General features: G+C 41.5%; 1 protein-coding gene across 2 annotated transcripts; it reads left to right on the plus strand.

The window, feature by feature from the left end:
• Positions 1-1,173: 1,173 nt before the first annotated feature.
• Positions 1,174-23,726, plus strand: ANAPC7 (anaphase promoting complex subunit 7). Of its 2 annotated transcripts, none has more exons than XM_032309524.1 (11): positions 1,174-1,388; positions 5,410-5,596; positions 8,761-8,880; positions 12,091-12,202; positions 12,633-12,786; positions 13,513-13,655; positions 15,758-15,875; positions 16,410-16,606; positions 19,725-19,949; positions 21,088-21,238; positions 22,856-23,726. In XM_032309524.1, exons 1-11 carry the CDS (start codon positions 1,189-1,191, stop codon positions 23,043-23,045), a joined length of 1,797 nt encoding a protein of 598 aa, XP_032165415.1. In that variant the 5' UTR covers positions 1,174-1,188; the 3' UTR covers positions 23,046-23,726. The 2 variants fall into 2 exon arrangements, with proteins under 2 accessions (XP_032165415.1, XP_032165416.1); XM_032309525.1 differs by having other exon boundaries at positions 1,238-1,388; positions 5,385-5,596.
• The last annotated feature ends 1,045 nt before the right edge of the window (positions 23,727-24,771 follow it).

Below are 24,771 nucleotides of genomic sequence, written 5' to 3' on the forward strand. Positions count from 1 at the left end.
AAGACAAATCACAGACTGGGAACAAATATTTATAAAACATATATCTGATAAAAAACCACTATCAAATATATGCAAAGAACCCTTAAAACTCAACAATAAGAGGGGCGCCTGGGTGACTCAGTGGGTTAAAGCCTCTGCCTTCTGGTCAGGGTCCTGGGATCCAGCACCGCATCAGGCTCTCTGCTCAACAGGGAGCCTGCTTCCCCGTCTCTCCCTGCCTGCTTCTGCCTACTTGCTATCTGTCAAATAAATAAAATCTTAAAAATAAAAAAAAAGCAAAGAAACAAAAAAACCCCACGACTCAACGGTAAGAAAACGATCAACCCAGGGACACCGGGCTGATTTAGAAGAGCATGCAACTTTTGATCTTGGGGTTGTGAGTTTGAGCCCCACGTGGGGTAAAAGGCTACCTAAATAAAACTTTTTTAAAATAGAAAAAACAAACAAACAAACCAACCATGAACAACCCAAATTTTAAAAATGGGCTAAAGATCTGAGTAGATATCTCACCAATTATAATCTACAGATAGCAAATAGGAAGCGCAACCTCATACGTCATTAAGGAATTGCAAATTAAAACAGTAAGTTACTACTACACAGATATTAGGATTCCCAAAACGCAACCTAGCCTTTATTCACTCTGAGCTCATTTTAAAGGGTAAAAATAACCCCCTTTTGCACTCAAGGATTCTATGCATAGGGTGAAGCCTGATTCTTGCAGGAACACAGAACACCTGAGAGAAGGGGGCGTGGTGCCTTCAGCCTAGTGCGCAAGCCCGACTGTAAAAGCAGTTAGGACTGCCCCTAGCGCCTGATTAAAAATATTTAACTCCAGCAGTTGGAAATACCTCCAAATATATTGAATTATTTATGGTAAGTGACCATACGTTTTTATTAATTTTTGAGACAGAAATTTTTCTCCGAGTCATCTTATTTCAATTGAGCATGTATTCATACTGGAGTGCCTTTTGCCCCACCCGACTGAAAGCCCTCAATAAAGTTTGCAGCTTAGAGAGACATCACATTAGCTAAAACAAAACAAAACAAAATAAAACAAAACAAAACCTCACAACCAAATCATTCCACTTCATAGGGTACCTGGGGAAGGAACGGAGTTGGGTTTTTTTTCCCTCTCAGGCACTTCAGTAGTTGCCTGTTTTCCTGGGGGCGGTGCCGCTTGTGGACCTCATGGACCCCGGCGAGGCCGCCATTTTGGAGTCTTCCCTAAGGACCTTCTACCGGCTTTTCGCGCCGCTGCAGCCGCTGCCCGCGGCCTCGCCGGGCAGGATGAATGTGATAGACCACGTGCGAGACATGGCGGCCGCGGGACTGCACTCTAACGTGCGGCTCCTCAGCAGCTTGTTACTTACAATGAGTAATAACAACCCGTGAGTTGAGGGGGGGGAGCGGCCTGGGGCTGAGGAGAAAGCGGCGCCGGTTTGGGAGCGGGGTGTGAGGGGCCCTGGGAACTGGCGGGAAGGAGCGACCGCGGGCCTCAGCTGAGGCTTCGGGGTCCGTGACGGCATCGTCGGGCGGAGCCGATGTAGGAACGCAAGTTGAGTTACTCTGCGCTGTGCCATACGTTGGGATGAGCTCCCTGATGGGGAGGTGGCGAGCGGCGGCTTCGAGAAATGGAAGGCGGAGGCCATGAGGGCGAGCTTGGCTAGGGTTTCCCGAAAGTTGTGAGCGGAGGGTTTCCTGAGGCACCTGTCGCCGGCCACCGCGGCTGTCACTCCTCTGGACCGACTCCTCTCTCCCCGTCTCTTTCCCGAAGAACGTTTTCTCGCTCGCCGCAGCTCCAAGAAGCCCACCCAGTCTTGTACCTTCGCCCCCATCTGAGATGGACTTTTCCCCTTGAGTGTGTCAGAAGGGTCCACGTTCTGGCCTCCAAAACCCCTGAAAACTGGAGACTCCTTTGATGGGCGGGAGTGGCGCCCTTTTAAGGACACGCAGGGCCCCTTTCTTGCTTTCAGAGCCGCCGTTTATTAACTCTAATGACGGATGCAGCACAGGGCTGTTTGCAGCCTTGAGTGCCCGTTGCTCCCCTGCTTACATTCCTCCATTGTACTTAAATTATTAAGTTCCTTCCCATGGCCTCGGAGGCCAAACATTTTTCTCCCTGACCTCATTTCTTGTCCTCGGCTCACTGTACGTCGGCCTTGCAAGCAGTTCCTTCTGTTACTTGAACCCACCAGGTTCGTTCTTAACTCAGGGCTTTGCGTTTGCTGTTTGTCTTGGAGCCCTCCTTGTCAACGATCTGTATCCTCGGTCAGGTTTCAGTTCAGATAGCCCCTCCTAGGGAACAGCGTCTGTAACTCCGAATTGCCCCGTTACCCTCGCTCTTCCATCCCTTTGCCCTGTTCTGTATTCTGCATCTCTCTTTCAGGTGTGCAGGAGTGTTAATTGTATCAATATATTTTTGAAATGATCACAGTAAGTCTAGTTAACATCCATCACCACATGGTTAAACTTTTTTTCTTGGGGTGATAACTTTTAAAGATTTTATTTTTATTGATTTGAGAGAGAGAGAGAGAGAGAGAGTGAGTGAGTTTCCGCGGGGGAAGAGCGAAGGGAGAGGGACAGGCAGACTGCTCTGAGCCCAGAGTCCAAATCGGCTGATGTCACAGCCCAGAGATCATGACCAGGGCAGAAATCCAGAGTCTGATGCCCAACCAATTTAGGCACCTAGGCGGCATCCCTCTTAACGCCTAAGGCAGCCAGCACAGTGCCTTTTTGCAGTGAGCACTCATGTTTATTGAACGTGCTAAGGAAGTATGTACGACCTTAGGGAGGTAAAGCTGTCCAAATTTACACATTTAGTAAGTGGAGGAGCCATGATGTCTGGGCTTTGGTCCTTCTGATTTTGAAAACTTTACACTGACCCACCACAGTCTGCTAGTTCTAAGTGGCATAATTGAATTTTCTACTCAGGGTGGACCCATTTGGATTTGGCATGCTCTAGAAGCTGTCTAGGTCAGAAAGGATAAGCCCCGTAAGTGCCTGTAATGCAGCTGCTGCTGCTCTCTTATTTCCACTTGTGTACCTCTGGACTTCACTATGTGAGACCCATCATTTCACCACCATCTACTTAGTGCTGACAGTAAGGAGCCCTGGTCTCTTTCAGCCTTCTCTGTTTATTCTGGAGCCTTTCAGTTGGTTTTGAGTGATTGGTCAAGGCACACTCCATCATTGGCAATTATGACCAGTTAGTCATTACTCTTGGTTTTTGAAAATGTTCCAGGATAATAGCAGTTTAATCCTCTGACTCGGCTTAGCCCATATTTCTTTCTATTAGGTTCAACTGGCATTTTCCTAGCTCTAGGGATGTCAGTTTAAATTCTGACCTTTACCGTGTATTATTAGGTGTTCTTATTGAATTAGCACTATACACACTAAGAAAAATTCAAACAGTATAGAAGAGGTATACATGTAAGTGTCTCTCTGTCCCTGAGTCTTGAACCTCATCCCACCATTTCCATTCTCCAGAGGCAACAACCAGTAACAGTTTCTCCTGTATACAAGAGAAACTGTTACATTCCAAAGATCATTTATGGATGCATAAGTAGACATGTGTTACAGTATATAAATATCTCAGTGCTTTCTCTGAGTGTAGTAATATTTTCTGTCAAATCTTATTTCTCAGTAAATATGTAGAATCAAAGGTGGAAGAGATCTTAAGTATCTGGACTATACCTTTAGTCCTTGAATTTGCTTCATAATTTTATATCCTATGTTTAGCCTAGCTATCCTTTTTTTTTAAGATTAAAAAAATTAAGATAAAATTGACATACCATTAGATTCATTCTTTCAAAGAATACATTTCTGTGGTTTTGAGTATATTCACAGAGTTGTACAACTATCACCATATATATTCCAAACATTTTCATTATCCCCAAAAGAAACCCCGTATCTGTTAGTAAGCCCCCCTAATCCCACTTCCTCCAGTCCCTGGAAACCAGTAATCTCTGGTATCTATTCTTGAGTATCCTTCATTTGTTGATAATTAACTGTTTACAGATTTGACTGTGACTGTTATTTCATTTTAAGTGGCTATAGCTTTCACCTGTCAAAGAAAAACCGTGTAAATTCCTCTTAATTTGGCAGGAGTCAGGGCATTGAGGGAGGGGGCTGGAATTGGAGATTAAAAATATATGTGTTTCCCATTAATAATGGTGGCCAGCTTGGAGGCAGTTAATAATGGTTATGAGCAGTGTTCAACATTAATGAAAAAGTTTTGAAACATTGTTTTACACTGTCCTTAAACCCCTGAGACCCGAGGAGATTAAAATTCCTTTAGTGTTAATAAAGTTTAGTTTTGGGGCTTCTGGATGGCTCAGTTGCTTGGTTGGGCATCTGCTTTCGGATTGGGTCAAGAGTGATCCCAGGATCCTGGGATCGGGGCCTGTCTTGGGCTCCCTCCTCGGCAGGGAGTCTGCTTCTCCCTCTCATTCTGCCTCTGTGCTCTCTATCTCAAAAAATAAGTAAGAAGTCTTTAAAAAAAATTTTTTTTAAATAAAGTTTACTTTTGTATATAAAAAACTTTAATCAAATAGGGCTAGTCCTCTTTCTATCCTATTCTATCCCATTGGCTTATCCTATTCTGTTCTCATTCTTTTTTATATTCCCATCTTCAGTATTTAAAGAATTTTCAGTTCCTTTGAAACCTGTTTTTGTTCAGCATTTCCAAAAAATGTTTCAAAACAGTGAGGTTTCACTTTTCCAGATTCTTCAACCCTTTGATAGTATTAGTTAAACCATTGTGATTTCTCTCCTTTGTCTATATTATGCTAAAAATTGGTGCCAATATAAGATAGTATGATTATATATCAAACTATTAAGTTAAGAAGACTTTGATGGGGGCACTTGGGTGGCTCAGTTGGTTAAGTGTCCAACTCTGGGTTTCGGCTAGGTCATGATTTCATGGTCGTGAGATTGAGCCCTGCACCAGGCTTCACACTAAGCTTGGAACCTGCTTAAGATTCTCTTCCTTTCTTTCTTCCCACTCCACTTGTGTACGCTCGCACACGCGTGAGGACACACGCATTCTCTCTTTTTAAAAAAAGTAAAGAGGGTTTGGGCTAAAGGGGAGGAGATATATAACATTTCTCTTTGTATATCTCCATATTATTGAATTTGATTTAGAGGTATCATTACTTTTACAGTAAATAAAGGAGAAAAGTGTATTAAAACTAATTTAAAGCAGTTGCCTAGATGTATTGACCACATTAGCATAGAGTACAACCCTCACGCCTCTCATTTTAGGGACTAGCACTTAAGGTACAGTGACTTTTGTAAACTGTCATTACATAAGGGTTTATGCTAGACTTATGTGGGTAGATACTAAGGAGGGTGTCTTATCTAACATTTCAAAATAACCCATGTAGGGGGTATATTTTCTTTGTTTTCTAGTGAGTTATTCTCCCCATCTCAGAAGTACCAGCTTTTGGTGTATCATGCAGATTCTCTCTTTCATGATAAGGAATATCGGAATGCTGTGAGTAAGTATACCATGGCATTACAGCAGAAGAAAGCCCTGAGTAAAACTTCAAAAGTGAGACCTTCAACTGGTAATTCTGCATCTACTCCACAAAGTCAGGTAAATGGAGATGGAATTCTGATTTTTTTTCCTTTGAGAGTGAGAGACTGAAAATTTACAAGACTGCTGATCAGATATAGAAGATAGAAAAATAAGTAATTTTAAAGGGGAGCTGGCTGGAGAAACAAAGATGGAAAATCAGTTAGATGCAAGAATGCGAAATTCATTCTGGATGAATCTAAAAATGGAGTTAAACAATTATATGGGTTCACTGAAGTTCTGCATTGTTCCTTTTATACAAACAATTTTCAGAATCTAAACTTTTTAAATTTAAAGTACAACTTTATTTTTAAGATTTTATTTATTTATTTGACAGAGAGAGACAGTGAGAGAGGGAACACAAGCAGGGGGAGTGAGAGAGGGAGAAGCAAACCCGCTGAGCAGGGAGCCCGATGCAGGGCTTGATCTCAGGACAGGACCCTAGGATCATGACCTGAGCAGGAGGCAGATGCTTAACGACTGAGCCACCCAGGTGCCCCAGTACAACTTTTTAAATGTAACTCAGTTTTTAGGATTGTGAGTCCTTAGGGAAATTTATGGGAAATATTCTAAGAATTCTACAGTTTTAGTAACTTGATAATTGAATAAATGAAGGGAAAAATTTTAATTATACAGAGTTTCCCGTTTGACAGGATTATCCTGTTGCTAGTAATTAATCTTAATAGACTCATGAGAGGTTTACAAGGTATATGATATAACCAATGCTGCTTTTTGCAGCAGTTTGTAATGATAAGAAACTAGAAGCAAAGGTTTTCATCAGTGGGGTCTAGTTAGAGCATAGCCATAAGATAGAATGTGTTGGAGCTATTAAGTGAAAAATGAGATAAAGGTGGTGCACATGCTGGTTTGGAAAGAACTATATATATTAGTAAGGAAATGAGGTTTGAAGAAATGTTTCAGTACTTTCTGTTTAAAGGGGATAGTTTATAGATATATAAATATATCCTGGTATATGCATAGTACACACACACACACGTAATACGCGTGAAAGATTTTGCGTGTTTGAAGGAAAGCAATTTCACAGTGGAAAGATTTAGTGAGAGGGAAACTTTAACCTTGCAATTTGTTTTTTGTTGTTGTTGTTGTTGTTTTTAAAGATTTTATTTATTTATTTGACAGAGATCACAAGTAGGCAGAGAGGCAGGCAGAGAGAGAGGAGGAAGCAGGCTTTCTGCAGAGCAGAGAGCCCGATGAGGGGCTCAATCCCGGCACCGTGGGATCATGACCTGAGCCGAAGGCAGAGGCTTTAACCCACTGAGCTACGCAGGCACCCCTAGTTGCTCTATTTTTTTTTTTTTTAAAGATTTTTATTTATTTGTTATAGAGAGAGAGAGAGATACAGAGCGCAAGCACAGGCAGACAGAGTGGCAGGCTAGAGGCAGAGGGAGAAGCAGGCTCCCTGCCGAGCAAGGAGCCGGATGTGGGACTCGATCCCAGGACGCTGGGATCATGACCTGAGCCGAAGGCAGCCACTTAACCAACTGAGCCACCCAGGCGTCCCTAGTTGCTCTATTTTTAAAGCCTCTAGATTTTCATCTTCTTGTCTCCTTATGTAAACCCTTGTTTTTTATTGTTAAAGAGTTGATTGCCAGGATTTTCTGTTTTATTTATTTTATTTTTGTTTATTCTATTTTTAAAATTTATTTGTTTGAGAGAGAGAGAGTCAGAGGGAGACAAGCAGATTCCCCAGGCAGCAAGCCTGGTGCTGGACTCTCTCCCAGGACCCTGAGGTCATGACCTGAGCCGAAATCAGGAGTCAGACTCTTAGCCAACTGAGCCACCTAGGCACCCCTATTTTATGTTTTCAAAGTAATCTGTATGCCCAATGTGGGGCTCAAACTCACAACCTTAAGATCAAGAGTTGTATTCTCCACTGACTGAGTCAATGAGGTCCCCCCAGGATTTTCTGTTTTCTGGCACTGAATGGATGTCATGTATATTATCCACATAGGGTCATTCATAGAAGTAGCTAACTTTAGAGTTTTCAGTATGCCAAGCACCATGCTAAACCTTTTATGTTAATTAAATAATCTTCAAGGAATTTTTTTGACCTCACATTTAAAAAAAAATTTTTTTTAAGTTTTTGTTTTAATTCCAGTTAGTTACCTTTACAGTATCATATTAGCTTCAGGTATACAGTAAGTAATTCAACACTTGCATACATCACCCTGTTCTCATCACGACTTAATGCTCATCGCCTATTTAACCCATTCCCTCACCTCCCTCCCCTCTGGTAATTATCAGTTCTCTATAATTAATCTAAGGAATTTTTTAAAAAATTAAGACACAGTGTCATAAAATTAACAACTCCAGAACATTTTTATCACCCTGGAAAATTCCCATGCCTGTTACCTCCTCTGTAACTTGCCTCTGGGAATCACTAGCCCCTCTGTCTCTATGGATTTGTATGTTCTGGTCGTTTTGTAGGAATGGAATCATAAACATGTGACCTTTTGTGTCTGGTTTCTTTTACTTTAGTATAATGTTTTCAGATTTGATCCATGTTATAGCATGACTCAGTTCTTCTTTCCTTTTTATTGCCAAGTAATACTCCATTTGTATGGGGATGCCTGGGTGGCTCAGTCAGTTAAGCATCTGCCTTTGGCTCAGGTTATCATCTCAGGGTCCAGGGATCAAGCCTTTAGTTGGACTCCCTACTCAGTGGGGAGTCTGCTTCTCCCTTTCTCTCTGCTCCTTCCCACCCATTCGTGCTCACTCTTGCTCTCAAATAAATAAATCTTTAAAAAAATACAGCGTTGTATGGATATGCCATATTTTAGGTATTCTTTAGTTGATGGACATTACTTCCCCCTTTTTGTCTGTCATTATAATGTTGGTATGGACATTTGTGTGCAGGTTTGTTTTTTTTTTTTTAAAGTAGTCTCCATGCTGTGCATGGAGCCCAACGTAGGGCTTGAACTCATGACCCTGAGATCAAGACCTGAGCTGAAGTCAAGAGTGAGTGGCTTAACTGATGGAGCCAACCAGGTGCCCCAACATTTGTGTATAGGTTTTTGTGCAGACATAGGTTTTCACTTCTCTTGGCTATATGTGCAGGAGCAGAATTCCTGGGTCCTGTGGTGACTCTATGTATGTATAATATTTTAAAGAACTGCCATACTGTTGAAGTAGTATTTTGAAGAGATGTTTTCATTGCCTCTTAGTGTCTTCCGTCTGAAATTGAAGTGAAATACAAAATGGCTGAATGTTACACAATGCTAAAACAAGATAAAGATGCCATTGCTATACTTGATGGGATCCCTTCAAGACAAAGGACTCCCAAAGTAAGTTGAATTAACAGTTTGTTACATAATATTCTCCTGCCCGGTCCTTCCAACCCACTTCCTCCTTGTTTTCTCCATGCCTAGGGAGTCCATCTGAACATTTTACTCTTGACTCACTTTGTTCCCCTGTTAATGGAGTGGATGAGGTTCAGAGAGATAGAAGAATTACTTTCTTATGAAACCCTGAAAATTCAGCTGATGAAAATGATAGCTGGAGAATACTACAAGTGTTCTTCATTCTTTGGTATCTTACCAGAGGAAATAATAATTTGCAAATGCTTCCATGTGGCAATGGTTCTTTTTTTTTAAAAAACCTCATCTTTTGCATGCTGTAGGTATACGCAGATACACCTACAGCACGATAATGATAATTGATAGTGAATGAGCTTATCAATCCTTTTGTTTTAAAATCCAAGATTACAAAATCTTTATGTACTTATGTGTATGTGGGATATATATTTGTGTTTGATTTGGCAACATATTACAATCAATAGAATACCTTTTGCCGAAATCAAGAGATCTGGTATCTTGTCTGAGTTTAGGCCATACAAGCTGTGAACGGTGTAGCTCCAAGTTACCAATCTGAACTTTTACTTTTTTTAATTTATAAAATGAGGTTAATAATACTTTTCTCTGCTGACCTTCGGAAAAATAAATAAGTTCATATGTGAAAGAGTAGTTTTAAAAATACTATTCTGTAAGGAGTATCATATCGGGTATCTTTGATTACAGTTTGTTTTGAGTCCAGGCTAGACAAACAGTGAGAATCCTTGTTCTTAGTATTGAATTCACATCAGTAGTTAATACTCTAACATATGCTCTCATGTCGCCTGCCTTCCTCACTTCATTAAAGACCCATTCGGTGCAACTTGTGCTTAACAGTGAATTTTATATGTAAAATGTCTCTGTACTTCCTCCTGCCATTAAAAGGAGCCCAAGCAGTGGTGTATTCATGTTTTTTCACCTAAGTGTTGCTGAGTGTTAAAGTAACCAGTCAAACTTGACGAGAATGTGTTTAAGCATCTCCTTATATTGAGAATTTATTTACTATTTTCTGAGTATCTTAAAAACTAAGCTATTTCCTAGTTTTTTTTTATGCTAGTAAGGACATTTGGAAGCATATTATAGACCAACCTGTTTCATAATGAGCTTGGATGCTATATACTAAGTGGTTTTCTGATACACTATGAAAGATTTATCCCAAGTATTTTTTTGTGTATGTGTAGAGTGTCTTCCTTTTGGAAGATGCCATTTTGATTATAAACTTGAATGATGTCTTTTCCTTATCTTATTGGAAATGTACCACAGTTTCCTCAATGCCTTGAAAGTGGGGACATTTTTTGAAAATGAGTAATGGCAAATAAACTCAGTTTGTGGTATCCAGCACTTTGGTGTTTAAAGCTGTGTTTTAAGAGGGACTAGCAGAATCCACATTTGTGAGGAGTACATATCCATCATTCTGTAGAGCTGTTGTAGCCAGGAACAAACAAAGATGTGTGCCTCAAACATAAACCTATAATATTTACAGTTTTTCTTTCTTGTCCGTTAGGGAGTTAACTGGCTTCTCAGTCTGTGTAAAGGACAAGGAAGTGAGTCAAAATACGTCTAAATGAACGTCTGTTAATGTATGGTAAACACCACCACACATTTCTTCACATTTTAAAGGAAAATTCCAGTGTGAGATTATTATATCTTGGTAAATCTTCAACTTTTAAGAGTAAACATATCAACATACCATTTCTCACTTATTTTTAAGAAAAAGATGACTGCTTGTATTTATAACTGGTGTAATGTGGCTTTGTGATGTTCCCAAGTAAGGGTCTGTCTTAAAAAGAATTGACTTTCTCATAGGTAGTATTTAAAACTCATTTTGAAGTGACAGGTAGTCTAAAGGGAATTTTAATATTTGTTGAGACAGATGGTCTCTTGGTCATAGTTAATAACAAGCAGTCAAGAAAGGATCTTAAATTTAACCTTTTATTCTTTTCAAGTATTGACACTAATACTGGAGTTTTCCTTTAAGTATTTTCTTTTGCATTTTCAACATAGCCTGAAATGGAAAAGCTGAGGCCAAATAAAGTTTTATGTCTAGTATTTCATTTATTTCATTATTTGAATCATCAGTATGGATTAATGCCATACTAGATTGTTTTTATACTGTAAGTCATAATTAGAGCAGATGTTTTTCATCTTCAGAGCCACTCTTTTGAATAAAAATCTGGCGTACCAGGCTACAAATAACCGAAGAGATTGGGGATTAGCTTTTTTTGTGTGTCCTCATGTTGATTGCTTCCTTAGGTTAATGATCTGGCAAACACTGCTATGTTTAAGATCTATTAATTTTAAATTGGAATGTTCTTTTTTTCTCTCTCTCTCTGTACTATTAAGACCATTTACTTTCCCTGTAACTTCTACGTTCTTTGAGACTTTTAGGTTTTCTTAGATTTTCCTTGTGTTTTCAGAAAGGGTTATTTTAGAAGAGCTCTACTGAGTAACAAATTTGAATTGCACTAAAAATGCATTTACTGGATTTAAATGATGTAGCTAATCTCTGGATAATTGTACCTCCAGAGGTCAGTTAGAGTTTAATTTTTGTAGCACCACTTTGATGAGTCAGATAGTACCTGTGGGTCTGTGCTTTCAGTGTTAGAAAGGCTAGAGTCTAGCTGCTAGAATAATTGTCAGAGAGAAGCCAAGTATTTAATTCTGTATCTGTCATTTTCTTTTTGAGGAAAATTCATCTGACTTTTCTTAACAAACTACTTTAGGAATTCCTCATTTTCTTATGTGCTGATATTAATTGTATTTAAATTATGTAAACTTGAGCACTTCTAGGGTAATTCATCTTCTGTCTTAAGATCGAAAGAATCAAGGTAATTAGAATTGTGTAACATTTCTCAAATAAATATTACTCCCATCTCCAGAGGCAGCATCTTTGGTCCAGATAGTACAGGACCTTTTGGTTGGGTAAGTGAGAGGAATTTGATTTTCCTCTTAGAAATGGGAGGATGTAGGAAAAGCGAAGGTAGTGATTTCCCCGGGTTTGAAGAATGGGATTGGTCTTTGTTTATTTCCACAGGGCTGTGGGTAGATTTTCCAGTAAAAAGTAGAATAGTAGCTGGTAATAAAAAATCAGGTCTTAATTGATGGTGAGATATTTTCTTTGCAATATACACTTATCTTACTATCTTTTGTTTTTGTTTATTACAGATAAACATGATGCTGGCAAACCTGTACAAGAAGGCTGGTCAGGAACGCCCTTCAGTCACCAGCTATAAGGAAGTGCTGAGGCAGTGCCCATTAGCCCTCGATGCCATACTAGGTACAGATCATTCTCAGTCTATTTCTATGGATTGTTTACTCTCTGAGTTGGTAGTTCTCACTCTTAGCTGTACATTAGAATCTGTACATGTCAAGGGCACCTGGCTGGCTCAGCTGGAGGAGCTTGTGACTCTTAATCTCAGGGCATGAGTTGAAACCCCATGTTGGGTGTAGAGATTACTAAAAAGGTAAATTAAAAAAAAAAAAAAATTTTCCATGCCTAACTTCCAGAGAGTAATTCAGTAGACTACTGTTGTCATGTGTTTTTCACAAATCAAGAAATGTTAAATTATGGTGGTTTTGTCATCTGCATCTTGCTTAGAATAGGGAAAAGGTGTTATCTTGTAGCCAACGGAAAGAGTAGCCTAATGCTTGCATTGTGGAAGAGGGATGCTAAGCTTTACTTATTTCTCGTTTTTTTGTTGGATTAGGTTTGCTTTCCCTTTCTGTAAAAGGCGCAGAGGTGGCATCGATGACAATGAACGTGATCCAGACTGTGCCTAACTTGGATTGGCTCTCTGTGTGGATCAAAGCATATGCTTTTGTGCATACTGGTGACAACTCGAGAGCAATCAATACCATCTGGTGAGAGCCACAAAGTTAATTCAGTGTTCTTGAGGCCCTTTCCTTCATGCAGATCTGGTATAAAATAGAAATTAGCAAAATAGAAATATGAGATGCTTATTTCTTGGTGTTGCAGCCTGTTGTCTTCTGGCTTGGTTTAGTCTCTTAATGTACTTACTGTTCCTAAGGGTAATAATCTGTTTTGAGGACCTGTTAAATGTAAACTTTGACCTAGTTCAGCTCTGTATTTGCAAAAGTGGTAACCCTCGCACAGCCAGCTGCCTTAGTTGTCATGCTGGAACCTGGAAGAACATCTTTTTGGATGTCCCAGAAGCGTAGATTGCAGCATCTGACTTGGGTTGCCTCTTTACGACTGGGATTTTCTTTCTAGTCAGGTAAAGTCCTAATCCTTGGACTTTATGTTTTGTGTTATGCAAAGTCACTTTTGAATGACATTACATTTAGGACCATATTGTCCTCTGAAAACCTGCAACTAGAAGGTTCTTTCTAGGTAATGAGAGAAATTTCTGCTTCATTCTATATGTTGGCTTTCTTACTGTGTATAACTTTCTTTAAATCAAGCTCAGAATAAGAAGATCTAGTGTATACCGTTTGTTTGAAAAGCTTTTTATTATGAAAAATGTCATATATATACGAAAGAAAATAGTGCTTATATGCTGTCACCCAGATTCAGAAACTAAGAGGATGCATAATAAATCTTAGGGGTCAATGTTTAATATTTTGAAGTTCACTAGAGAAAAAGTCCTTATTGCGTGATAACGTGGACCTGCTGGGAAGCTTAGCAGATCTGTACTTCAGAGCTGGAGACAATAAAAACTCTGTCCTCAAGTTTGAACAGGCGCAGATGTTGGATCCTTATTTGATAAAAGGTAAGTAATTTTTGAGGCATGGTGGAAATGGCTGCAGAGGGGAAGGTCAGCAAAAAAAGGGCAGACAATGTAGAGTAATATTCTGATACCATTTTTCATAGAAATATTTTGTGAAACTTATTTTAGTAGCCTTTTACCTTTTTTTAGGTCTGCTACATGTCTCTAACACTTGAGTACTTCCATTTTGAGCAGTTGCTTTTGCTTGAACTCAAGCGTCATCTCCAGGCAGATCATTGTTTGGCTCTTTTTCTTTTAGGAGGGGTAATAGCCCTTCTTTATGATTTATAAATTTATGATGTGCCTGAGATTTTGGATGGCATCCCCAAAACCCCAAAATATCCTTTAGGGCATTTAGCTTTACTGTGTCCTTAGTATACTTTAAAGAGTGTAAGTGAACAGACAATAATAAAGTAATGAGGTGACTAAAGGAAGTAATTAATCATTAATTAATCATTAGTCTCAAAGATTGTAGCTGAAGGGGTGAGCCGTAGGGACTTCAAAGGGATGAGTGTCCAGTGCCTGGCAGTGAGTGACAGGTAGTGGGAAATAAGGTCTGATAGGTAGGCTGGAATCTGCTTATGAAGTCCCAAAAGAGGCCATCAGAAAAATATGGCCTAGTGACAGTTGTTAGTCCTGGAGACTCTTAAGCCATGAGAACTACAGAGCAGGGAGATGAGAGAACAGATCCAGAAATACGAAATTGTTTGCCCAAGGTCTTGAGACCCTCCTGCCTAGTGCTTATTTCTCTTCTCTGAGTTGTCTGTGCCCATGATGAAAATGGTGTGTTAAACATACTAGTCTGGCTGTAGTTGGCAGCTTGGAGTTGAAAGCTCAGGCCCGAGTTTGAGGCCAGCAGGGAGTATTGCAGTAATCCTGGCAAGATAGACATTTTCCTCGGAGTCTGAAGGGATAACAAGGAATGAAGGGGGATGGTGGTAAGAGATGGGTGACAGCAAGCATGGGACCCTTCTTATTGAGCAGGAGTAAGAATAAGGAGGGAGTGGGGTGATCTTAAATCATCTGGACTCCAAAAAGAACTAGATGCTTTTATCTGGGATAGGCTACTTTTTCTGAGACTAACCAGCATATTAAGTGTGCACCCTGGACTGTATCTAGGTTTCTTGAAAAGAAATTACATGAAGCCTTTTTGGGCCCTTTCTGGTTTTGAGTTAGGATAACTGTATATCATGTCACAGGTTGTAGGGACAAACAGTTCCCAAAAATATTGGCTTTCAAATTGTGAGTTGTGGATCCTTCTCCTCCTTTGCTTTTTAAACTTTTTGGATGTGTTTTGTCTTTTTTAATAGTCTTTTTTTTTTTTTCCCCTCTGGTCACCTGGGTGGCTCGGTCGGTTAAGCATCTGCCTTTGGCTCAGGTCATGATGCCAGCATCCTCGGATCAAGTACTGCATCAGGCTCCTTGCTCAGTAGGGAGCCTGCTTCTCCCTCCGCCTGCTGCTCCCCTTGCTCCTCCTTATTTAAAAAGTCATTTTTTGGGGCGCCTGGGTGGCTCAGTGGGTTAATGCCTCTGCCTTCAGCTCAGGTCATGATCTCAGGGTCCTGGGATCGAGCCCCGCATCGGGTTCTCTGCTCAGTGGGGATCCTGCTTCCTCCTCTCTCTCTGCCTGCCTCTCTGCCTACTTGGATCTCAGTCTGTCAAATAAATAAATAAAATCTTTTTAAAATAAATAAATAAATAAATAAAAATAAAAGGTCATTTTTTTTAAAATTTAAGATTTATCTGCCTATTTTAGAGAAGGAGAGAGAGCCTACAAGCCATAGTGGGGGGCAGAGGTTGAGGGAGAGTCTCAAGCAGACTTCCTTCTGAGCACAGAGCCTCATGTGGGGCTTGATCTCACCATCCTGAGACCATGACGCGAGCCGAAATCCGAGAGTCAGACTCACAACTGACTGAGCCACTCAGGCGCCCCTTTAGTAGTCATATTGTAGGAAAGTGGGAATGCTAGTAGGAAGAGCTCATCCTGGTAGAAAGGGCTCAGAATATGCTGGAGCTGGGGCTTGAGTGGGGGCTCTGATAAAGGCTGTTGCGCTTTTAATAAAGGACACCTGCTTTTTAAAAAAAAAAAGACTCTTCTTTTCCAGGAATGGATGTATATGGCTACCTCCTGGCAAGAGAAGGGCGACTAGAGGATGTGGAGAACCTTGGCTGCCGCCTTTTCAATATTTCTGATCAGCATGCAGAGCCCTGGGTAGTCTCTGGGTATGTTTATGCGTTCTCTCTTCTCTCCAGTTTTCAGTACATTCTTTGGGAAATTGTGGTTCCTCCCAAATAGAATATAGGTTGAAAACACAGGTTTAAGAGATAATCAGAATTCAGATCACATTGACTTGGGACACATTAGTTACCTCACTGAGTCTTTTCACAGACTTTCATGGACTAGGTGTCCACTGGGATAGTGCATCGAGCTCAGCACTGGAAGCCATCAGCAAACAGGCCAGAAGCTGCTGCTTTGTTATTCATCATGGCTTTACAGATTCTTTGAATATCTCTCACTTGATAACATATCCAGATATCAGGTTCTTTCCCATAATTTTTCCCTTCCATTCCCCTCCAGAATAAATATTTAGATTTTCTTGGTTTTGTCTCTCCTGCCTGCTAATATCTCAGGTTAAAGCTGTAAGTGTGCTTTGTAATAAGGATCATGTAGAGGACCTTCTGTTTGGTTTTGAATGAAGTTTCTTTACCATTTTCTCTCAGGTAATGTTGCCTTTTTTTTTTTTTTTTTTTCTCCAGGTGTCATAGCTTTTATAGCAAACGCTACTCTCGGGCCCTCTATTTAGGGGCAAAGGCCATTCAGCTGAACAGTAATAGTGTTCAAGCTTTGCTACTTAAGGGAGCAGCACTTAGAAACATGGGCAGAGTCCAAGAAGCAATAATCCACTTTCGGGAGGCTATACGGCTTGCACCTTGTCGCTTAGATTGTTACGAAGGTAAGATGAAAAAGATGAATGGTGTGAATCAGTAGGTGTGTAGCATTAACGCTCAGGTGGAAGATTTTAATTTTTTGGTTTTTTTTTTGAGAAAGAGTGCACATGTGCTCACTAGTTCTGGGGGGGGAAGGGGCAGAGAGAGAGACAGAGAGAGAATCTTAAGCATGCTCCACACCCAGCGTGGGGGCTTGATCTCACAACCCTGAGATCATGACCTGAGCCAAAATCAAGATTTTTTTTTAAGATTTTATTTTTTATTTGACACAGAGTGAGAGAGGGAACACAAGCAGGGGGAGTGGGAGAGGGAGATGCAGGCTCCCCACTGAGCAGGGAGCCCAATGCGGAGCTCTATCCCAGGACACTGGGATCATGATCTGAGCCAAAGACAGACGCTTAACAACTGAGCTGCCCAGGCGCCCCATCTGGGGGTAGTTTTAAAAAATCCTCATGCTACCAGTACTACCAGTACTGCCAGGACTGTACTGAGTACTACCTAAATCAGAAATGCAGTACTAAATCCAGTACTACCTAAATCAGAATATTGCATTTGGGAGATGGGCACTGATATTTTTTTGAAGACCCCAGCTAATGCCAATATGTGGTCAAGTTTGCATTACACATTTTAAAATTCATTTAGGACTTTCACTGGACCTTCAGAATTTTTTTTTTTTTTTTATTCTCTTTTCCTGGTTTTTGGTGAAGGAGTAGTTAGGGTTTTTTGGTCCTATTTTTATTTCTTAAACGTGGCCCACTCCTTAATGTGAGTCTATGCTGGCACTGTGCTAGATCTCTTAGTTATGTCTTTATTCTTTTTTAATAGTTGTTTTACCTCGGCCAGAAATGTTACTCAAAGGGTAACTTCATATCCATATGACAGTGTTGGTTGTGGGAACTAGTCAGTTCATTGTGACCTCCTGAGTGGGCACGATCATGGTCAAACTTTGTTTTGTTACATACTATTTTAAGTTCATGTGAACTGACCCTAGGAGTTCAGAGGAGCTATGCCAGCTTCAGCAACATTTGGTGACTCAGTCACAGATGTTAAAATAGATCTTATAAGATGCATATCCTCCAAAGCATATTTTTGTAAGAATTTAAAAATAAACCCGGGAGTCTAAGAGTGACTTGCTCTTAACAGGAAGATGAGTTCAGATTTGAGGAAATTTGAAAGTTGGGTAAAGAACGAAATCTGCTTAGATAGAGAACTATGTGTATTGTGGATTTGTTCTTAAAGTATCCCCAGCAAACCATGTTTTTGGTTCTAGATTAAGTTTTTAAAGATTTTTATTTATTTATTTGATAGACAGAGATCACAAGTAGGCAGAGAGGCAGACAGAGAGAGAGGGGGAAGCAGGCTCCCCGCTGAGCAGAGAGCCCGATGTGGGGCTCGATCCCAGGACCCTGAGATCATGACCCGAGCCGAAGGCAGAGGCTTAAACCACTGAGCCACCCAGGCGCCCCTAAATTTTTGATCCTAAAACTAACTTCCTAGTCTCTCAGCTGTTTTTATCACGCTAATTCCTTTCTACTGCATGCCAGTTTCACAAGAGCCCAGGAGTACAGTTAAATAGCGAACTCCACGATGCTTGGAAAGAGTGATGGTTAGAGTCATTGGGAGCAGGGGACCTTCTCCGGGTTCTCCAGATTACGCTCTCTGGTGCTTCTCGCAGCCTCTAGTCAAGCTTCCTTTATTGGTGGAGGCTTTGGAGTCATGAAGAGCATTCCTTCCATTTCCTTCTGAAGCTCCAAGAGGGCCGTTAGCAGGGAAATAAAACTGCTCAGTAGTTACAAACAACCATATTCTTTTGTTGTTGTTGTTTTAAATTATTTCTTTATTTGACAGATCACAAGTAGGCAGAGAGGCAGGCAGTAGGGGAGGGGGCCTGCCCCCTAATGAGCAAGGAGCCTAATGCAGGGCTCGATCCCAGGACTCTGAGATCATGACCTGAGCTCAAGGCAGAGGCTTAACCCACTGAGCCACCCAAGTGCCCCTAAACAACCATATTTGAAATCCAGCACATTGGCCCGAAGAGTTAGGTAATGTCTGGTTCAGCACCATAGTGTGTGGCAGATGTGCACAGATGTCATAAATGCTGCTAGGGCGGAGGAGTGCGCAGACAGAATCTGCCGGGGGTGCGTGGGTTTGGGTTTAAGCTGTTTTTCTGTTTTGATGAGAGCTTTGTGTCAAAAAGTACTTCCTCTGTTCTCAAGTTCTTGGCAAGAAGAGTTGAGAGTTGTCTCTGCTTGAAGTGTCCCCATTGGGCATCTTGTTGTGGGTGTGGTAAGAGGCAGAAGCTGCCAGTCTCGGTGTATTTGGTATATCTGATAAGCGTTTTCCATCTAGGTTAGGGAAACCCTCAGCAAATGTCTTTGAGATAACTTTTATGTTTCAAATGAAAACCTGTTCTTCTTAGGTTGCTCCCTAGGTCCATTAGTAGAAATTACACTAAAATAGTAGTCTTGTAGAATTGGACATTCACTTGCAACTGTCATTTCTCCCACGTAAGCCTAGGACTAGAGGTGACTGGATACAGCCAGAAATTAATAGCTCATTAAGAGGCAATGGAACTGGGCGTCTGGGTGGCTCAGTGGGTTAAGCCGCTGCCTTCGGCTCAGGTCATGATCTCAGGGTCCTGGGATCGAGTCCCGCATCAGGCTCTCTGCTCAGCAGGGAGCCTGCTTCCTCCTTTCTCTCTCTGCCTGCCTCTCTGCCTACTTGTGATCTCTCTCTGTCAAATAAATATATAAAATCTTTAAAAAAAAAAAAAAAAGAGGCAATGGAACCATATGCTTTGTTGTCAGCATCATCTCTGTTTCAAGTAATGATTAAGGTCATGTTTATTCCTCTAGCATTCAGCTGGGCTGCCTACCTGCTTTGTTTTACTTATACCTGTTTGTTTCCTTTGCTAACTAAAGGTGCCTTTGCAGTGCATGCAGCCTTTTTCTACATCCCTGAAGTGCTCTGAGGAGCACTTCTGGTTCCATCTCCGTACTCTCTAATGTCATCAGTTTTCCCCTGGCCTGCCCTTTGTCTGAAGCTTTGCAATTTGGAAGACTGTCAGCGTGGAAGCATTGCTTAGAATGGTAGTGTGGTTAAACTTTTTTTAAATTTTTTCAGGTCTCATTGAATGTTACTTGGCTTCCAACAGCATTCGCGAAGCAATGGTAATGGCTAACAACGTTTACAAAACTCTGGGAGCAAATGCACAGACCCTTACCCTTTTAGCCACTGTTTGTCTTGAAGACCCAGTGACACAGGAGAAAGCCAAAACTTTATTAGATAAAGCCCTGACCCAAAGGCCGGATTACATTAAGGCTGTGGTGAAAAAAGCAGAACTACTTAGTAAGTGTATCTTACTTACTTCCCTTCTGTTGTTATTTGTATAAAACCTGGTTTCATTTGGATTTCCTGGTCCCAGCTGGTTACAGATGACCAGACAGGTGTGTGCCTTTTGTAGCAAGTTTGGTGTGAATTGGTTTATATTTAGCACAACCAAATGTAGATGGTTTAGACTGGCTTGGATTGGCAGTGACTCACTTTTTGAGTGGCTCAAACCAGCTATACTTGGTTGGTACCTGTTCAGATCACTTTGATCTGGTTTGGGTTGTCCTGAACTAGTTTGGGCTGAATAGAACTGGTTTTATTTATTCATTTATTTATTTATTTATTTATTTATTAAAGATTTTTTATTTATTTATTTGACAGACAGAGATCACAAGTAGGTAGAAAGGCAGGCAGAGAGAGAGAGAGAGAGAGAGAGGAGGAAGCAGGCTCTCCGCGGAGCGGACAGCCCAATGCGGGGCTTGATCCCAGGACCCTGGGATCATGACCTGAGCCGAAGGCAGAGGCTTTAACCCACTGAGCCACCCAGGCGCCCCTATTTATTTTTAAATGATTGGATGTGCATGCTTTTTTTTTTTTTTTTAAGATTTTATTTATTTATTTGACAGAGATCACAAGTAGGTAGAGAGGCAGGCAGAGAGAGAGGGAAGCAGGCTCCCCGCTGAGCAGAGAGCCCGATGTGGGACTCGATCCCAGGACCCTGAGATCATGACCTGAGCCGAAGGCAGCGGCTTAACCCACTGAGCCACCCAGGCGCCCTAGAACTGGTTTAAGCCAGCTCGAACAATTTTGACCCATCTGGATTTGCTTATGACTTTTCCTTTTTTTAGTCCTGATTTATGATGAAATCCTGGGCTTGGGCTAGTTTGGTAAATAAAATGCATTTTGGCTTTTTGTTTGAACTTAGTTTAAGAGTATAATTTAAAAAATCAGATCTCAGGCTCCACGTTTCTTAATGGAATAGGAAGTCATATAAACTTGTTCTTATTTCTTGCCATACCACTCTTCTCTTAAGGACATCTACAAAGAGATTATTGGATTTTGATCATTGTTGTGCTTTTGTTTATATAATTTGAGATGGGAGTATATTTTCAGAATGTTGTGTTAAGTAGGAAAATGAGGATCTTTTTCTTTTCAGGCAGAGAACAGAAATATGAAGATGGAATTGCTTTGCTGAGGAACGCACTAGCTAATCAGAGTGATTGTGTCCTGCATCGGATCCTAGGAGATTTCCTTGTAGCTGTCAATGAGTATCAGGAGGCAATGGACCAATATAGTATAGCACTAAGGTAGGCACTTAGCCTCCCATGGGGGGAAGGTCAATGAGGGGAAGAGGAGGCAGGGAACAATGTGATAGGAGTTCTGGAAACGCTTTTGTGCCCATGGTTGAAAACAGAGTAATAACAGTAATGGTAGAAGAGTTATTTGTGAGTACATAACTTATAAAAAAAAAAAAAAAAAAAAAAAAAGTCATAAAGCATATTATAAGCAACATTAAAGAACTGTTTCACTCATAACCAGCCCATACCACTATATCATCTGTTTTCATTTGTATAGATCATCTTCCTGGCTTTGCCCACACATAAACATATTTTTATAGGGTATATGTAGTATATATTTTATATTCTGCTTTTTCAAATCAAAAGTATTGTAAGTACTTTCCCATGTTTCTACTTACTGTAGTAACGAACTTAAGCGCTGAAGTTTGAATATTACCTTCACCTGTTATCTTGGGCAAGTTACTAACAAATTTGTCTATATCTACCTTATTAGGTATTAAGTGATTAAATGAGGATTAAATTATTATTCCATGTAAAGCTCTTAGTGCTGTGCCTGGTACATGGTAAATACTAAATAAATAGTGGTATTCTTACTGTTTAATATAGAAGTGATTTTTTTGAGGGTTGTCTGTGTGTCTGTAAGATTATGGTGAAGGCCTGTCTTTAATCGAGTCTGATCACATCCATTTATTTGTTCAGCACTTGAGCACCTGGCATCTCAGTAACCACTGGGTATGCTGCGATTCTGGGAACTCTGAGTCGCCGGCATGTAGACTGATCAATGTCACGTGCTGAGTGCTTTCATAGTAGTCTCTAGAAGGCAAGGTGGGAGTCCCAAGGGTGGGGAGCCCTGGGTATGGGTGAGAGTTGTATGGAGGGTTTCAGAGGTTACAAATCAATCTGTAGTTACATAAGTAGAGGTGGAATTTGCTAGCAACTGGACATCTCCTGGCCTTGGTGATAATCACAAAGGCTAGAGGAAGAATTGCTTAGAAGCCAAGTAAATAAATGTTCTGGAGACTCTGAACTTTGGGAATTTTGGCAAGTGTAGTGATTCTTAGCTGCTAAACTCACGTGCCCGAGTAGAGGTAGCTTTGGGTCCTGGGGTCTAACCTAGGAGCTGACAGATGTGGTCCATGGTAAGCATGACAATTTTGGTTGACTACTAAAATGCTGATGTGGTTAATTATATCATAAGAACATGAAACAACTTCACTCACAGAAAAATAAGTATTTTTTTGTAACTTTGTAGCTTAAAAATCTGATACTGTTAAGAAATTACATTTGAATTTTTCTGTTAATGGTTGTTTGCTGCTTTTTCATTTGTGTTATCTAGTATTTTCCTCTAGCAGAATGCTGGGGTAAGAAGTGTGAAAATTTATAAGAAATACGTGGAGAAAAGTCAAACTGAGATTTCTAAAAATTAGGACAAGACACCTTTTTTCACTTCTAGTGGTGGACTCCCTCGATCTCGCCTGTGGAACCAGAGTTATTTGGAGAGGCCAGGCGTTAGCAGTTTCTCTGTGACTGGGTGGTCATTTCACTGCCATGCCAGGGAGATGACGCATCAGCCAGCAAGAAGCAAGGCAGAGATTCAGGCCTCTCCTTTGTTTTGTTGTCCCCTAGTTTGGACCCCAATGACCAGAAGTCTCTAGAGGGGATGCAGAAGATGGAGAAGGAGGAGAGTCCCACGGATGCCACTCAGGAGGAGGATGTGGACGACATGGAAGGGAGTGGGGAAGAAGGGGACCTGGAGGGCAGCGACAGTGAGGCGGCCCAGTGGGCTGACCAGGAGCAGTGGTTCGGCATGCAGTGAGGCAGGCGGCAGCTCTCTGGCCACACTGGCCTGCCCTGCTCTGAGCACTTCCGTGGACTGAAGGAGCCCGGAGGAGCCCGCTCTCTGGGAGGACAATGATTCCGCATGTAATTGCAGCAGGGGTTTCTACCCCTTGCTCCATATTTCTAGTAGTGAATTCATTTTTAAAAACTGAGCCTGACCGACCTTCCATATATCTCTGTCCTGCCCTGCTCCAGTCAGGGAGGATCGAGGGAGCCCTCTGGGAGGCCTGCAGGTGCGCCAGGGCTTCTGGGACAGAGTGCTTTTTATATAACTAATTTCTAAATCTGAAAGCTTGAGGAATAGACAGAGTTTTGTCTGTGACATTGTGGGTGAGTTATAAGAGTGACCTATCACCCAGAGCAAGAGTGTCCTTCCCCATGTCAGACAGCAGCATGGGCTGGCGCTTTCGGAGAGGGTTTCCTGTTCCGGAAATCATCATCCTGAGCTGTCCAAACTTCCCCAGTAACCTTGCTTCCTTCTGCAATGTTAGTAATGCCTTAAGCTGACAATTGCTATTTTGCAGAACAATTTTCCTATTTGCTAATCTGGTAACTTGCCTATGAGCCTGGGCCGGATCTGAGAAAGGGGTGTGACCTAGAGCATGAACAGAGGCACACCTGGGGTAATTAACTAATAAAACTGTTTTTTGTACAGTAATGGTGTTGGGTTGATCAGAATGGAAGCCCTTTATAGATTCTTATTTTTCTTTTTTGGGGGGGTGGGGTTCTCTGATTCACAATGCATTGATTCAGCCCCAGAATTATTTGCCAGAATTATTTGCCTTTCTTCCCAGAGTGTTGGGAGCCAGGAAAATTGGGAACTTTGGGTAACACTGAGCTGGTTCACCCATTTGCATTTCTGATTGGTTAAATTCTCCTGGGGCAGAGTCTTTGGCCTGATTGTGGCTGGTTCTGCCCAGTTCTGTCAAGGGCACTGAACAGGTCTTATGGCATTCTGTCACGGGATCAACAGGGGGCACATTCCCTGCGCTTGGTGCTGGGAGATTTCACCTACCCTCCTCTTAAGACGCCATCTTTTCACTGTACCCGTAACTTGAAGGTGAAGGTGGGGAGAACGGTACAGTTAGCCCGAAATGCTCACTGAAACAAAATTAGTCAAAGGTGGTACAAAATGTGATTTTGATATAAATGGGAAGTTCTGTGCTACAGTGTAAAAACAGTGGAAGTGTTCAGTAGTTTAGGAGCTCAGAACATGATAACTACAACTTCAAATGGGCAAAAATGTTACTGTTCTGAGTATCTTTCAGTATGAGACTCAAAGCCTGGGCAGCACCATTTGATCAAGCAGTTTTTAAAGATCCCAGCTAGCAGCTGGGGGCGTTCCAGGTGAGCTTGCCGCGGGGGCGAGACGCTGCTCATCAGCCTTGGTGCTTGCTCTGGGTGTAGCTTCATGGCCTTCGGCTTCCTCTTAGCAGCTGTTACCAGTCAGTGCGTTGGGAAAAAAGGTGAAACCTCTTTGCCGTTTCCCTGGCTTGGGGATGAAGCCCTCACACACCCTATATGTTGCCACATGCCAGACTTGTTACTATTACCCCTAAGATTCCCATGGGGTCAGGATGTGCCTTGGAGCCCAAGCCCTGTGTATTACCTCCTTTCAGCACCAGCATGTTCCTCCCTTTTCCTGGGCTGGCCCTCACCTCTGCGGCTAGCCCCTGGATCCTCCCCGGCCCCGCATCCCAGCA

Source organism: Mustela erminea, chromosome 13 (assembly GCF_009829155.1).
Source record: "Mustela erminea isolate mMusErm1 chromosome 13, mMusErm1.Pri, whole genome shotgun sequence".
Taxonomy (NCBI): Eukaryota; Metazoa; Chordata; class Mammalia; order Carnivora; family Mustelidae; genus Mustela; species Mustela erminea.